The following is a 17,167-nucleotide window of genomic DNA, read 5'->3' as shown; positions in this document are numbered from 1 at the left end:
CATTTACTTTACAGATGAGGAAACCAAGGCTCAGAATAGTGAAGCAACTTCTTCATAGTCATGCTAAGTGCTAAGTGTTAGGAAGCTATATCTCTAAGAACGAATTCCTCATTAATGTTTTTTTTTAACTCTACCACACCATCTCTTACATCCATACCTGCTGAGAAAGTTCAAACCCATTTATTTTCGTTAGAAGCTTATTATTTTATTTTTCAGTGTAGGTCTGTTCATATTTCCTTTTTAATCCTTGAACAATACTATGATGTAGGTACATTATTATTCCCATTTTCTAGATGCAGAAGCTGAGGCACAGAGAGGGAAAGCAATTTGCTCAAAGTCACACAGTTAATCAGTTGCCAGTATAAAGCTGTCAGAATCTGAAACTTCCTCTTTTTTCTCATATACTGCTTCTTCTCATATGCTGCTGGCTATAAATCTGAATTTGGTAAGAGAAATAATGTGATGGCTAATTTTAACTGTTAGTTATCTTCTCATTGAAAAAATATATATGTAAATAAAATTACACTAGAGAATTCACACTTCTAATAGATTTTCAAACTGCTTTTCCCAACTTGTCTCTAGACCAAAGTATAAGTTTCTGTCATTTGCATAACATCTTAGAGCTGACCAAGTATTTTCACACACTATTTCATTGATCATGACAACAAACTTATGAGATACTTAGAGTGGGTATAATTAGCAGGATGATTTTCCTGATGAGAAATATGTATCTCAGAGAAGTAAAAGACCATAAAGTTCATATGGCTGATAAGTGAAAAAAAAAAAAAAATCACCCAGGTCTCCTGATGACATATTCTGGGAGCTCTCCCATCACACTGTGCTAAAGATAGCACAACACCCCACAAGATTCCACCTGCTTTTTCAAGTTCACGAAGACCTTTCTTCCTCTTTGGAAGAAATCAGATAGACCACAGTGAATCTTAACTTCTGATAGGAGAGATCCTTAAAACTGGGCTGATAGGCATGGTGTGTATTAGCACGGACTATAGACTCTGGATTTGGACAAGGTGGGGTGAGAATTCTGGTTCTGCTGTGAGCTCTATTTCACTGTTTCTTTGGTGGAAATAACCTATCTTCTTTGACTCTGCATTTTACAGATGAAAGAGTTGTGAGAAAACAAATGTGTGATTTCCTGATATGATTGTGGTTTTGTAGCAAACTCACCTGACTTTTTAATATAACATATCTCATGCTGTGGCATGAAAACCCTTGACTTTAAGAAGTCAAGAATGTAAAAGACCTCAGCGACATCCTAGGATATGTAATTTTTGGGTTTCATGGTTTCCCAGAGATAATGATGCTGATATAATTTTAATATAAAAAGGCCATTCTAAAACTGTGAATGCTGAGATCAATCAGTCCTGGGTGGGATATCACATCAGAACAGAAGAGAGGCTGATTAAACATATGCTTTTTCCAAATTATGTTTGTGCTCAGTCACGCTTAGTTGAGTTAACTAAGACCTGTCAAACTCTTTATTTCTTCTCTATGAGTATATGAAAAGCTGTCATGGATTTCATAAACTTGAGATATATATTCCACAGTCCTGTACAGGCTATTTCTATTCTAACCGCTACCACATTATAATGATGTTGTCTGCTTATATACTTGTCGTTCTCACTGGACAGGGACTAGGCAATAACTGTATATTTTGCATCTTTATATATTCATGGTACAAGGCCTGTTAACACAGAAAACATATAAAAGTGACTCAATAGATATTTACCGAACTGAGTTTATCTCACATAAGAAAGTATGTAACATGTATATATTTATGTATCTATATGTAATATAAACATACATAATTACACACCCACATTTGTGCATGTTCCTATTTGTCTTTGTCGATATCTAATCTACTGTCTGTAATCTTACACCTACTTGATTAGACATGGCATTTTTAAGGGGAAACAGTCTTCTACTTTAGCATATATGTTCTAATTCATTATTCTATACAGATATATGTATCTGCAAAATACAGTAAGTGTATTTAGTTGTAAATACACCTTTACTTTTAAGAAGTAAAAATTTTTTGACCAAAAATTATTTAGTTCAGCAATTTTAATTTAGATATAGTTCAGCAAGTTTTAATTTAGTAACCTAGAAAACATTTATTTCCAAAAAAAGAGGCTTGCTTGAAGATTTTTGATGAAAATTGGTTGGAAAGCTTATTTTAAATCATATTAGAGTACACTCTATGATAATAAGCTTTCAATGAGTATATGAACATTAGATTAATTATTCACTTGACATTTGTGTTTATTTGAAGGAGTGATGGTGTAATGAACAAGAGAATAAGCCTGGTACTAATCCGTATGCTATATGAAGATGGTATCTCTCTTTTGGTTGAGTAAATGAAAGAAAATACTAATACTTTTCAGCAAGGATAATTCATGAGGCCATAAAAAGCATATCATCATGGAGCTGAGGAAAGAATGAGTCACCTTGTCATATAAAATAATTACTTTGTGCTTGTTTTAGGAAGGCTTCAAAGTTTAGATAGGTTTAGGAAGGCCTACTACATATTGATCCAATCATTCTTTCAGTATTCCTAAGCGTGATAGTGGTTAAGGGGATTTTTCATTGTATTTAAAAAGAGAGAACAAGTGAGTAAAGAGTTGTTGTTTTTTACCATTGGAAAATGATAGTCAGATGTTAAGTACTTTTATTTTCCCCCTTACCTGACACTGGTAGCAACTCTAATGCCTTTAGGATCAGGGCAGCTTACCTTAATAGCTTAAAGGGAAAGAGAGGTAGGTTAATTGGAGACTATGAGTTCTGGATAAAGACTTGAAACTATACTTAAAAAATAAAGTGCTAGCCAACGAAAACACTTCAGCTGGACAGATTTGGGCAGGAAATGACCTGATCATGATCCTTGCACTAACCAAGGACCTGAGGCCAACTGAAGCGGAGAGAATGGACTTGGGGTATCAACAGACTACCACCTCTAGCATTTGGGCTCTGTGACCCTGATCACATCACTTCGTTTCTCAGAAGTTTTACCATCTCATATTGGTGAGATGGTAACAATATCTATTCCAAAGGGCTGCTGTGAGGAATAATTAAAGCTCATTGACTGACACATAGGAAGTGCTCAATAAATAATGGCTGCTGTTCGAAGATTTCCACAAGACCCTTCCCCTTCAAAGAAACTACCTGTGGTTGTTTCTGCTCTTTTGTTTATTTGTTTTCTTTAGTTCTCTTGAAGCCAGGGAATTGGGAATGGGTGGATAGGGGACAGCACTAAAGGAAAAAAACTAATGGAACCAGTGGGGCACATCTGTGGATACAGATTTGATCTAAGCCACCACTAAGTTGACACATGTTTATAAGTTTCCCACTGAATGAATACATTCTAATATCTTTATGTCTTTACAAATGTCTTTCTCTCAGTCTTTGTTTTTTCTGAATATAAAATTAAGTTGTTGTTTTCTTAAAGAAAGTGGAAAATATCAAACCATTTCAAGAAGAAAATAAAATTCACCTGTATTCCCATCAGCCAGAGATACACATTGTTCATAATTCAGTGCTTCTTTTCTTCTTCCGATGCATACAAATGTGTATCTGAATACACTTACCATAATTGAGAACATACTACATATATCATTTTGTATACTACTTATGTTAAGCAGAAGGGTTTGTTATTTTAAGCCATGGAGAGCTGGTACTTTTTCATCACTTTATACCTTAAAATATAGGCTAAACAGTTGATTCAATGAAAGGCTCCCTAAGAAGTTGGAAGGGCTGTCATTATAATTTATGTCATGGTTATTTTAAAATCTTAATGTAGTAACGTATGTTTGAGAAGGACTGTAGAATCAAGTTTTAGATCTGGTAACCTGTTTCCTTTTTCCCCTCTCTTTCTCAATCCCTTAACTGCTCTCTCTGGGAAATAATTATTTGCCAAAGATAAAAATTATTGGTATGGATTCTTGAGATACAGTCTATAAATGGGGGAAGATTGATCATACAGCTTTCTTTCTGCTCCTTAGAGAAGAAATCCTAGGGGCTTTGGGAGATGCTGAGAAACACATTGTTCTTTCTTGTCACAGAGCTAGAACTCAGGGTAATGTGTCTAATTAGAGTTTGTACTCCTCTCTTCTGAGTTAGTCAAGCCATGGGATTTGACTGTTTTATTAGCTGTTAAAATTACTAAACCTGACTCCTTCCTGTAATGCATAATAAAACTATACTACTAATATGTCTAAGTCTCAAAAACATAATGTTGATTAAAAAATAGGAGAGTTTAAGGAGCCTACTACTAAGGTAATGTTTTTGTAAATCTAGAAAATATCCTAGACAGTATATAGTTTATTATTTTAGGTATATACCTATGTTGTATAAGTTCACATCAACTTCAGGATGTGTGTGTGTTTGGAGGGGGTGCTTTTGTTATTGTCCAGATAACGTTTTATTTCTTACTAAAAACAAAAAGAAAGAAAATTCAAACCAAATATGTCAAAATATGACATCTGCTTAATTTTTAATGCTAGCTGTATGGTGTCTATTAACAGTATTTCATGATTTAAAAAATATTTATAAGTTTCCAAGCTTTAGACTTTCCAAAAATTAGACCAGCCTTCTTTCAGTTAGTGAAAAACAAATGGTTTTGAGTGGTCATTGCTTGTTGGGGATGGGATGAAATCAAAAGGAACACTGTGAGGTGGTCTGCAGCTCCCAAAACTAGATGAGTGAGTCTTTAAAACAAACTTTTACAGAATTCCTCTGGCAATGCATGTGGTAATGGGATCAGGTGTTTTAAACAGTTACTCATGCTCAGTTTCATTCTCTCTTGTAGTATGAGGTTAATTCTAAGAGAGACTAATTCATTGTAATGGTAATTAGGGCTCCCTTCCAATAACACTTGAGATGTAACAAGCATCACTAGGGCACCAAAATGGTCTTTGTGAAAGAAGAAACAATGTCCAGTGTCTGTCATCCTTTGATCAAAGTGAGGAAAAATGGGGATTTTATTTCATTTATAAGATGTCAACAATCACTGTCCCTTTCTTATGCTTTGAATGACTATTTCCAGCCTACTAATCTTTCTAGTACTTAGACCAAAGGTAATTTAAATAAAAACTACTCAACAAATATTATTCAGGAAAAATTAGACCTCACACAGAATGCTTTGGAATGTGTATTATACAATGACTTTGACAGTTTTATGCCTGTACAAACTTCTTGTACATTCCATTGAGGAATCCCCTATTATAGGAAAAATACATACATGCACACATGCTCTTACCATTGATTTTGCCACCTTTAGGCAGATACAAGTTAATTTAAAAAAGCAATCATAAACTTAAGAGATATTATAGACGATAAGGAAGACCAATAGAGCAACTCTATTTCAAAAAAAAGAAACAGCATGTGTGGGAAAGTAATAGCCTAAAAAGTCAGAATGTTGAACAGCGGGGTTTTATTGGAATAAGGTTAGATTTTAAGTGCTAATACCTTGCAATTTTATATGAAATACCAGAGTAAAATGATGGCATTTTTCTACCTACTAGTGGTATTCCTGAAAATCTATAAATTCCTTCATTATTAAGGCTTTTGAATTTTTGTTAGTGTGTATCTTATATCATCTGCTGAGTAATTAGATTTCATGATCTGTCTTGCAGTGTTTTCATTTAACACAGGAGGTTTCCCTTAAAAAAATGAACATCATAAGTTACTTGTTTGCATCACTGCCATTTGTCATAGGAGGAAAAAAATGTAGTTTACAGAAGATGTTTCTTCGAATTATTCTGTGGAGAGTCTCTTTTACCCTATCAGTTGCCCACAACCTACTGTCTGTTGGGGTGGTCTCTAGTTCAGATGTCAAAGCTCTTTCTTTTTAAGTGAACCAGAATGCATTTTATGTAATGTGGGGGGGGGGGGGTTAAATTTCATTCCAGATAAGAAACTAAAAAGCATTAAATTAAAGGAATTTATGTTTGCAGTTTTCTGTTTGAAACAATATGTTCTTTAGTTTAAAAACTATCACTTTCACTGATACAAAAACCATGTATACAAAGTTGCTTTGTGGTTCTTCCCTTTTTTCTGTCATCTAAGTGTAAATTCAGAATTTGGGAGAAAGGTTTCTTAGTTGCTGGGCAGATATTGAAGCTGTCCATGACTGTTTAACAGGCATTATCTATACTGATTAAATCTGACATAAAACATACCTCATCCAGAGGAAAGTGATGCATTAGTTATTTTACTTGAATCTTTAATGAAGTAAACTACAATGAAATGAACAGAACCACAAAGTGTGAATGTAAAATCTGAAACATGTAGGTTGAGAGTATAAGAATATATGTGTGAGAGCATATGTGTGAAAGTAAATACACACATACAACATATATACACACACAGAAATGCACTTATATGTTTTATTAAAGGGGTAAATTTTATGCTTAGTGTGTTTGAAAATTTAGTTAAGTGCTAAGAAATTTATCTGTCTGAGCTTTCTAATGAATCTCACATTAAAAATCTGATAGCATGCCCTTGCCCTGTGTGTGTGGCCTCACTGGCATGCCCATGCTTCTGACTGATTTATCTCTTGATTTCCTGAACAGTACATTTCAAGAGGTGGTCAGAAAAGTCACCTTACCTAAGCAAGCACAGTTCCTTGCATGCTGTCATAGTCTTTCTGGCTTCTTTCTTTATCCCTGCATCCTCCAGGTTTTCCAGGCCACATTTTTGTGTATTAAGGCAGACATAAGAAATTTGTGCCCTCCCTGCCATATTCATTTGGGATTGCTTCTGGGAAGATGTCCTTGATTCCCTCATTTAGAAGAGTCATTCCTTCCTTCATCCTACCCCAGCAGGCAGGAAGGACATGTGTACCTTCATTCCAGCACTCGTAACACACTTGCATTATAAACAGTCTTGATCATCAGAGTCAAGTTTTACTCATTCTTTTGCTTTCATTGTATAGTCCAGTGATTAACACATGGCTCATTTTCAAGGTGTTTGCTGGATTTTACTTAATTTAAATAATTACCCACAACAGAGATGACTGAGAAAAGAAAAGTAAGGAAGATACAGGAAGACAAGATAGGATTATGTGGTCCCGTGAGTGAGGATATTTGTCTTCAGACCTATCTACTTTTGCATCATTTACATTGGTCCCATTGACATTCAAAAAGACCTCACTGAAAGTTGGTAATGTGATATTTCATACTTTCAGGAACAAATATAACTAAAAGTGAAAAGTTTCCTTGAGAAGAAAAAATTTGAACTGATATTGAAAATCAGGACCTATCCCAGGAAAAGGGAGGATGAGGTAGAAAAGGAACTTTCCAATCAGAGCAAATTATATGTAAAGGCATGGAAGCAAAAGAAAATAATGGATGTTTGGAAAAAGGCAAATAATTTGGTAGGTCTGGAGCATAAGGTACATGTAGGGAGAGGGAAATCAAGTCTGGATCATAAGGATTCTTCATTGCTGATTAAGGAGTTGTGACTTTAGCTGCAGGTAGTGGAAGCTGCTGAAAGAGTTTAAGAAGTGGCGTGGCAAGGCCAAATCTGTGTTCTAGATCAATCGAATCCTTTGGTTATGCCACGGATGATAGATTGGAGGAAGCAAGTCTACATTCAGGAGACCAGTTATTAGGCCATTAACAAATCCAGAAGAAAAATAACAAGAGTCTGCCCTAAGTCAGTGCCAGTGAGGATAGAAAGATACGGCAGAGAGAAGGGGAAGAGGGGAGAAGGATGGACCTAGGCACCCTTCAGGAAACAGAAGCAACACAATCTGGTGCTGACTGAATACAGAAAATGAAGATAAGGAATAGTCAAAGATGCTTCCTGTGACTTGGATGAATGGGAAGGTGGTGGTAGTGCCACTCATTGACATAAGAAACATAGGAAGATAGCCAGGTTGTGTTGGAGGAAGGCAAGGAATATATTTTGGGCAGAATGGTGCCTGGAGATTAAGGGAATCAGAGGTTCTAGCTCTTTATCTTAAAACAGATGTGCCTGCTATAGAGATTTGATCCATGACTTTTCTGTTGTGTTCCTGTGTCATTGTTTTCTAACTGCCACAAGGATATGTACTATATATTTTATAGACATATCCATCCATAGTTTGATTTTCTATAATAAATAAAAATTAAAACATTGCAGACTCCTGTGCTTTGTAAAGGATGTTTTAAATGAAGTAATTTGAGAGCTTCAAAAGATATTAAAAAGAATCTAAACCAGCCCTTCATTTCTAGATGAAGATCTAAAACCCAATTTGCTTAAGTGACTTGTCCAAGTTCACAGAGTAAATCAACAACAGTACCTGGATTAAAACCCAGATAACCTGACTCCTGGCTGAGTGTGTTTTTTACATTTCATCTCCCTTTAAAAAATGTAAAGAGAAAAATTAAGCAGACATTTATAAATATTTTTAAAGTTTCATGACTCTGACTTTTCCTGTGTGTGAGAAGGTGGGATGTAAAAGAGAGGTTCCAGGCTAGTGAAGTGTGTTTTGGTGCAGGAAACATCTCATCTGTTTATGTGAAGAGAGAATGATTTTCCTGGGTCCTGACGCAACGATGGGGCACTGTATGTGAAATGGCAACTTTCAGCAGCCACAAAAATGTGGTCTTAAAAGAGTCATAACTAAGAAAAATGATTGAATAAGAATTTATTCATATGGGATTTTTCTGGGGTACCGTTGAAGCTTAGCTTCTCCATATGCCTCAGCAAGGGTGTTGCTGTTACTCTTTTGGAGGGGATATAACAAACGTCCCCTCAGCATTATTAATTTCAGTAGCTGAGAGCTTCTTCTTATCAAAAAGAGATAAGAATATTTACAGGAAGAAATACAGTCAGAGGTAAACTCCAGAGTATTCACCAAGTCTATTGAAATGACCCATCTATAACCGTCTGTTTCCGACAAGACTCAACTCTTTGTATTGGTAATATCTGGTACCAGACTTAGTGCATAGTATGCGTTCATCACATATTTGCTAGGACTGAAGTGAACTGATGCAGGGTTAATAAGCCTGAACTAATACAGAGTCTGGTCTCAGTTTTTTTCCATTTGTGGGGTGATGCATAGGGAGAATAAAATCAGGGGGATACTGAGGCTCATTGACTAAGGAGCAGCTAGTGGGCATTAGTGCTGGAAAGCAAGGGTAGAGTCCAGAAAACAAAGTTAAAATCCCCAGAACTGCTAACTAAGCATGAATTAATATTGTGAAAGGGTAGCCTCAAATCAGGAACTATCAGAAGTAAAGCAAGTAGCAGGAAACAAGGGATAGGAAAAGAAATGTGGGGTAGGCCAACAATACCAGCAGCCGTTGTTGTTGACTCAGCCTGCTGATGTTAAGTCTGAGTTTCCCACACACTGAGTGACCACAGCCTGGCATCTGACATTAATTAGTTGTTTCACCTTGCTTTCTCTAACCTCTCTGAACCTCAGTCACCACGACTATAAAATGAGATTCTTGGAGCTCATAATATTTAATGTCTCTTCCAGCTCACTTATTCTAATGGTTTTCTTTCTTCTGTAAGTAGTATTTTTTCAGATACCGAAATGAAAAATGGGATGCATGTCACACATATCAGTACAAAAGCTGTTTCAAATGTCAGCTAAATAGATTTATTGTCTATAAAGACAATTAATTCTACTTCTCCATTTCATAAAAGAAGCAGTATACTGGAAATTCTAATAGTAGAAATTCTAGCAAGTAATATATTTGGCCTCAGCCTTCTTTTATATAAAACCATAAACCTAGATTTGGTTGCATTTTCAGGATTGCCATGGATTTATGAAACAATGATATTTGATAAAAGCATCAACATTTAAGGCATTTTTTTGCATTGCTTTACCTTTTTATTGCTTTCCCATATTTACCCTTTTACTTTATTTCATGGTTGTTTTGCCATAACTGAGTAATACCATATGCAGCAACATTCAATGAGAGTCCACTTAATCTACAACATATTTTAAGTGAACAATGCCTTTGTCAATTTTTATAGGGCTTAAAATGTTATTTTCTTAAGAATTACATGGGGAAATTCTGTTCTTTGTGCTTTAAGATAAGCTGTCGTTTAAGAGATTTAAGAGATTCCTTGAAGTGACCTCTTGAAGTGAAATGATAGAGAATGCATTTCACATGCAAGACATATCATAATCTCACACAGATTTTGGTTCTCATGAACATGAAGTGGCAGGAATTTTGAGGGCCCAGTAAGAGATGTCTCCCAGAACTCTCTTTTGTAGTGGAAAATGATAGCATTAATTCTGTACTCGTCATTGGGCAAAAGACATGGGTGTGCAATTTATGAGTGAACTACAAATGGCTGATAATCTTCACTTATTAAAAATATTTTTTTCTCTGTTTAATAATGCTACTTGTCATACAGTGGACTGTACATTTCCTTTCTCACCACCTATAACATTTCCCAGGATATTACAGCCATCAATCACTGTGAAAAATAATTAAATAAAAAAATGAAAAATTATCTGTCTTTGGACACTTTCACGTCATCCATTCTGTAGCCTGCAATTTATGTATTCCCTGCATGAATATTGTGTGTTACCAGAATTTGTCTATGACGTTTGTGATAGTGTGCTTGTGCTTGATGGGTGACCATCCTATAAAAGGAGCATATCCTGAGGGGCCATCTAGCTCCTTTCAAAGCAGCCTAACAGCTCTACCGCAACTTATTATGTGATCATAGACAATTTACTTAACTTCTGGAGCCTGTTTCCTTATCAGTGAAATGAGAAAAAATAATAGAGTGGCTGGATTGTTACAAGTAGTCAATGAGATATATATTTGTAAAACCTGGTACATAACCTAGCTGTGGTAGAGGCTTAGCATATTGTCATTGTTGTTATTACCTTTGTTATATTTAACAGTAGTTTGTAAGAAATAAAATCGGAGGAAGAAGACAAACATATTATTATAAACTGCATACTAAGAAAAAAAGGTAGGCGTTGATGAGAGGATTTTTAATGACCCATTGAATTAAAAGTGCTAGCAAAGTGAATTTTCCAAATACCTGGCCCTAGACCTCTCACCTCATCTCAAATTAATTTCGCCTCTAATATGGTGAAGCACAGTGAAGTAATCACCCTCTAATGTTGCGTTTTTCTAAAAGGAAAAAGTAAATGAATTTTCAATGAGCTGGCTAAAAATGAAATCAGTAAATCAATTAATCAGTCAGTCAACCAGCCAACCAATCCAACAACGAAACAGTTCCCATAACTCTGAGGTTAGTGGAACGTCAGAAGATAGATTTGAGTCCTTTCTTTCATTTTTAACAAGACACCTAAGGCCTCTGAGCCTCAATTTCTTAAACCATAAATGGAGTCAATACTTCCCTTGTAACGTTGGTATAAGAATCAAGTCAGACAGTGTATGAAAGCTCTTTGTAAACACTAACTCACTTTACAGATGTGACATTATTTCCTTACGTTAAAATCATCGTTTACCATTTATTATGTCCCTTCAAATCACATCCTACATCCTCTTACTAGTTTTTTGGCCAATACTTTATACAACTCTGGAGTCAGACACTGAGAGTGACAGTATAGTCAAATAATTTTATGATTCAGATTGGGAATCTCCTACTTTATAACCCATTAGCTCTTGTGGTCAGCAAATGCTAAGCTTAAGATTCACATCTTAGATGTTTATAAAATGTTGAACCTTGAAGTAGCCATCATATTCTGTAAACAAATTTTGAAACCAGTACAGAATATATGAAGACAATCAAATTTGTTACAAATCTTTTCTGAACCAGGCTAGTATAGCACATGAAGATGGATTTCACAGTTATACATCTACAGAGGAATGTTTAGAGATTAAGATGAAAGTAGTCCTCCTTATTAATCACACATTGTATATTTGACTTCTGCCTCTCTCCTCAGCCTTTAAATCAACTACATCTGGTTTTTGCTACTTCAGTGTGCCATTACCTTTTGCATTAAAAAGCAGTTACTCTTAGAGCAGCCCCATTTGATTAAAAAATAATTAGCTAGAGTTAGATTCATGTTACTCATCATGGCAGCCCAAATAAGAATTTTAGGATAGGTTGGAGACCTACTTTATTTCTACAACAGGGTCAGCAGAATTGGGAAGCTCTTTGTGATAAATACTGGCATAAAGCAGATATTTTGCTTTGCTGGTGTTAATTTTTACAGTTTAAAAAAAAAGCACAATAATACAGAATAGATGAATAGATAGTATCTAACAGAGAAAGGACCACAAAGCTGCTGAATGTTGATGTAATAGTCGCTCTGTGCCAGAGGGTGTCCTCCTCTATGGAGACTGGGGCACATGATTATTATTACACCCAGAGCAAATCAAAGTCTGGGAACTGACTCCACTAACCAACTGCATAAGAAATTGATATGTAATTATCAAGCACATCTGTATTGGAGCTCACTGATTAGTGAACTTTCTCTCAGGAGAGAAATCTGCATAGGAAACCAAGTTGTTATTTGAAATTTCTTGGTAAGCAGGGAATCTGACATAGAATAATTTGATGGTCTAAATCACTTTTACTCAAGGAAATTGCCATTTTGTGAACAAGGTAAGAAGCTAGCACCAGAATGTAAATTAAAGCATTGGAGCATTACTTTCTTTATATATATATATATATATATATATATATATATATATATATATATATACATACATACATACATACACATATGCGTATACAAACACACACATGCACATACACACACACGCACATACACACACACACCAGTGAGCTTAGCAACATAGATAGTTTGCATTCTGCTATGATTTTCTTATCTCATAGAAGACTGTTCATAAATAGTTCTGATTTAGGCAGTTATTCTGTGGACCACACTTGGAGAAGCATTGCTCTTTGCCTGAATCAGAATTACACTAGGAAGTTTTAAAAATATATAGTGTCCTAGTACATACCCTTGAAAATTCTGATTCAAAGTTCTGGTGTGTTGCATTTTTAAAACGCTCCCCATGCAGTTTGGATAAACACACAAGGTTTAGGACCTATGTAATAAAATGCATAGGGTAATTAAGTAATGTTTAAGATGAATAGGTTAGAGGTTAAAAACCTGGGTTTTGACACTGGGGGTGCCAAATTCTTGTTTGTTCTTGAGCAAGTTGTGGATTTTCTAAGCCTCCGTAGTCTTAACGTATAAACGGCTATAACAATACCTACCATGTAAAGTTGTGAGATTTAAGCGCTTTTGTGAAAGGAAAGCACTTAGCTCAGTGCCTGCCACATGGTAGACAGTGGATAAATGTCAGCTATAAATGGTAGGTATCATCTCCATGATGGAGACTTATCTGCCATTTTTGAGAATATACACATTTATATGAAGCCCCAAATTCCCTGGATAAGCAAGGAACATACTGCTGATGTGTGCCTGTCTGAGGCTTCCTTCGCTAAGCATCCATCAGATTTATCAGTCAAGACTTTTTTGGTTTTGTTAGAAACTAAATCAATGTGATTGATGCAAAAGAAAAAAAAAAGTGGGCCGCTCAAGGGGACATCACAGAATTTATAACTCAGTGTCCAAGGGTGGATCTGGCTAAAAACATGACAGGACGGAGGTGCTCTAAAAGTATCCTGCTATCTGTATCACCTGGCTATCTGGCTATCTACCTACGTATCTGTCTTTCTGACTTAGCCTCATTCTTAGACTGGCTCTAGTTTTGTGGTGGCAAAATGGGGCATCAACAGTGTCAGGCATATATGTTACCAGCTTACCACAGAGGAAAAAGAAGTTCTTTTGTAGGCTAGTTAGACAAAATTGCATAACTGAGACTTACTGGCCTTGCTTACAGTACCTTTCCATTCTTGAACAATTTATTCTCTCTAAGCAGGAGCAGAACATTCTGGATTGTCAGGCTCAAACATGTACCTAACCCTGAAGTTAGGGTGGGACAGCTCCACCCAAAGCATTTGTTCTGAAGGAGGAAAAGACAGTTTCCCAAAAGAAAGTTAAGGGAAGTTATTTCGAAAAGAGGGAACATATGATGCAGAATCTAAAACAATAGATGTCTGTTACTCCAACCCACCCTCCTTTCCTCTACCCTTCCACTGTTGTTAAAATATGTTAGTTCAGTTGGAATAAAGCCAAGATTAAATTTACCCTAGAGACCTTAAGTTTTGTTAAGATAATTTGCAGGTATGTGTTCTAATCTATTGTGTATTTGTTTTATAATAAATTTTTGTGAGTTGAAACTTTCCCCCTACTTCTAACTTGGGAAGGGGAGTTGAAAGGTTGAAGGGGAGTTACCGTATATTGACCAAGAACAAAGTCAGAACCTATTAATAACAATATGAGTTTGATTCTGACCTTTCATTTTCTTTAGCTTGGTACAGACTCATGTTTGATAAATAGAAATAAGCAAGAAATGTTGTTAGGACGTGAACTGCCAAAGTTACAAAGAAGAATTTAGTTTTAAGCTATATTTATTACATGACAATATTGTTACTATAGATAAAATAGTGGATGTATTTTGGTTCACTAAATCAGTAAAAATCACCTAGCTGTTAATAATTTGGAACCCAGCTTATGAAGCACGACTTGGCAGAACTATCAAGTGGTTAGCAGTGTTGGTATGAAAGTTAAGGACTTCAGCACTCAAATCCAAGTCTGGCTGTTTTTGTGGTGTGTGGCCTTGGACCAGACTTCTCTGGGATGCAGTTTCCCCTTATGTGTAATTGGGTAATAAAATGTAGTCACCACACAGTTGTTGGGGAGAATTAAGTGCCCTGACAGGGAAGTGCAGGCTTCTTTCTGTATTTTTCAAGCATATAAGAAATATGCTCAGTTTTATTCTCCCAAGTGCTTAACGGGCTCCCTCATAGTAAGTCACTTAATAATAATTCTTGCCCGCTATGGTACCATTTATTTTACAACCATAGTATTCTCTAAGATGGCACCATAAAGGACTAAACGTTCCCCAATGCAAGAAGGGCAAATGCTGCTTTATGGACCATATTTTCAGTGCCTTTTTTGGAGCTTGCAAAGGAGCACTGAGCATAGTTTTAGCTAGCTCTGAGGCTCTGCAGCTCATTTCATATGCTGTTGCCTATACGTCAAGATTCCCTTAAAGGCTTGTGTTTTGGGTATCTGCCCCCCTCCCACTCCTTGTCCCATTTCCCTAACCCAGCATGGTCTTTTATTTTTCATTACAGAGGAGGCTGAAGATTTCTCAGAGATAAGTGTTCAATATGGTATAATGAAAAGACCAGAGAACCAAGATTTAGATTTCAATTGTTGTACTAACTCTGCTGAATTTTTGCTGGTGACCTTAGAATCATCGTTGACCTTCTCTAATTCTGTTTCCTCAGCTATAAAATAAAAAGAACAGTGAGGTCATCTGTGCTTAACTCTCTATCTTTGCTGTAAGGGTTAAATGAGAAAGCACTATCCAAGTGTGAATTCTCATTATGACTGTGTTGATTATATATGTGCATCAGTATATTACGGGTTTGTTAGCAACTGTGTTCCTGTGTGCTCTGCTCCCATTTCCCCAGCTCCCAGAGATGCTGAGGATTCCTGCCAGATGGCTGATTTGCCAGCTGTGTCTTGTTTTATCATTGTAAATATTACATGCTTCAACTGAAAGGCTTTGCTTATAATGTAGTATGTTTTGTCCTTTATCTCTTGCAGATTGAGAATTACATTGTGGAAAATATGAAGTCGGAGATGGCTCAGATACAGCAAAATGCAGTTCAGAACCACACAGCCACCATGCTCGAGATAGGGACCAGCCTCCTCTCTCAGACCGCAGAGCAGACCAGAAAGCTGACAGATGTTGAGACCCAGGTACACCCCTGAGCCAGAGTCGTCAAACTCTTAACCCAGATGATTTTTCCTCCTTTAACTTACTCCATAAACACAGAGCACATTTCAGCTCTGGGATTGGGGAAACATATACATTTTTGTTTATTGGTAATAACAACAATGACTGCCTGACATGCTATGCATGTTTCTTTTGATTTCATGAGAGTTGGTATATTTAGCTTTGTATGTGCTTGCAAAAACAGGACTAGGACTGTTTGTATGTGCTTCCAAAAACAGGCAAAGGACTTAATCAGCATTTAAATTTCAAATAAACACTTCAGCTACCAACTGTGATGTGATATATGTCAAACAGAATAACCATTTGTGTCAAATTGGTGCCTTTGATGTACATTTTTGACCTGTCCTGTTTTATCTCCAGTAGTACTCTAACAGTAATGGCACCTGCAGAGGTTTTGTGCAGTCAGTGGATAGGAAGGAAAACCCCAAATAAACTGATCTGGAATGTGCAGATTTTGTTTTTATTCAGCATGATTTTATAATGAGAAGTCAATTAAAACTCTTCGTGTACATGCATATATATATATATATATATATATATATATATATATATATATATATATATATTACCCTACTCTGGACAATGATATTTTTATGTACAAATCAGTAAAATGCCTTTTAATTATCACTGTCACAAGCCTACCATTACAGTTTAATGAAAATATTATTTTTGATGACTGGAAGATGATCTCTTGGTCCCCTTTTAACCATGGAAATGGGTTATTCCTGTTACCATTCTGAAATCCAGAGGATGATTCTGTCTCAATGTAATAGTTGATTTCTGGAATCAAAGGTGAAGTATATTGTTAAAAGATAAACTGAGGCACATTAAAATTTTCAAGAGTTTGAGTGAACATTGATTCAAATTGGGCAGCACCTAACTGAAAGTATTTAGCTCTACTGCAGGAGCTAAGGGAAAAGTTTTAATAGAGAAGATGCAGAAGCAAAGCAAGGAAATTATTTGATTGGCTACAGCTTAAGCAGTTGCCTTATTTGGGAAAGCCTAGATGGCTGTTTGTGATTGGTTGTTCTTAAATTTTACTTTCTTAGATTCAAGTGCATTGAGTCTGGCTTAGATTTTGGTTTGCTTATGTAGGTTACCAAGACATTAAAGCCACCTCTAATGGCCTTTACTGTTTAACTCTTAACAGTATAAATTCAAAAATAATATGCAACCTTATTTCTATCTTGTGTCATTTGTGTTAATGGCATCACACAGATCAAATGTTGATATTTAAAGAGATATAACAATAATAATTTACGTGGATAGAGTGTTTTATATTATGCACACCACTTTCCAGTGGACAGATGATGTTTGTGAAGACTGTTTAGAAC

General features: G+C 35.9%; 1 protein-coding gene across 1 annotated transcript in view; it reads left to right on the top strand.

The window, feature by feature from the left end:
• ANGPT1 (angiopoietin 1) overlaps positions 1 to 17,167 on the top strand; it is a gene marked incomplete at both ends in the record, with an annotated part of 250,965 nt that overhangs the window by 135,408 nt on the left and 98,390 nt on the right. Inside the window, 1 exon segment of the mRNA XM_079722584.1 lies at positions 15,641 to 15,796. Within this exon segment, the coding sequence (XP_079578710.1) occupies positions 15,641 to 15,796 (156 nt within the window).

Source organism: Hyperoodon ampullatus (assembly GCF_949752795.1).
Source record: "Hyperoodon ampullatus genome assembly, chromosome: 17".
Taxonomy (NCBI): Eukaryota; Metazoa; Chordata; class Mammalia; order Artiodactyla; family Ziphiidae; genus Hyperoodon; species Hyperoodon ampullatus.
The sequence above is the reverse complement of the archived record's forward strand: the minus strand, read 5'-3'. Positions and strand labels throughout refer to the sequence as shown.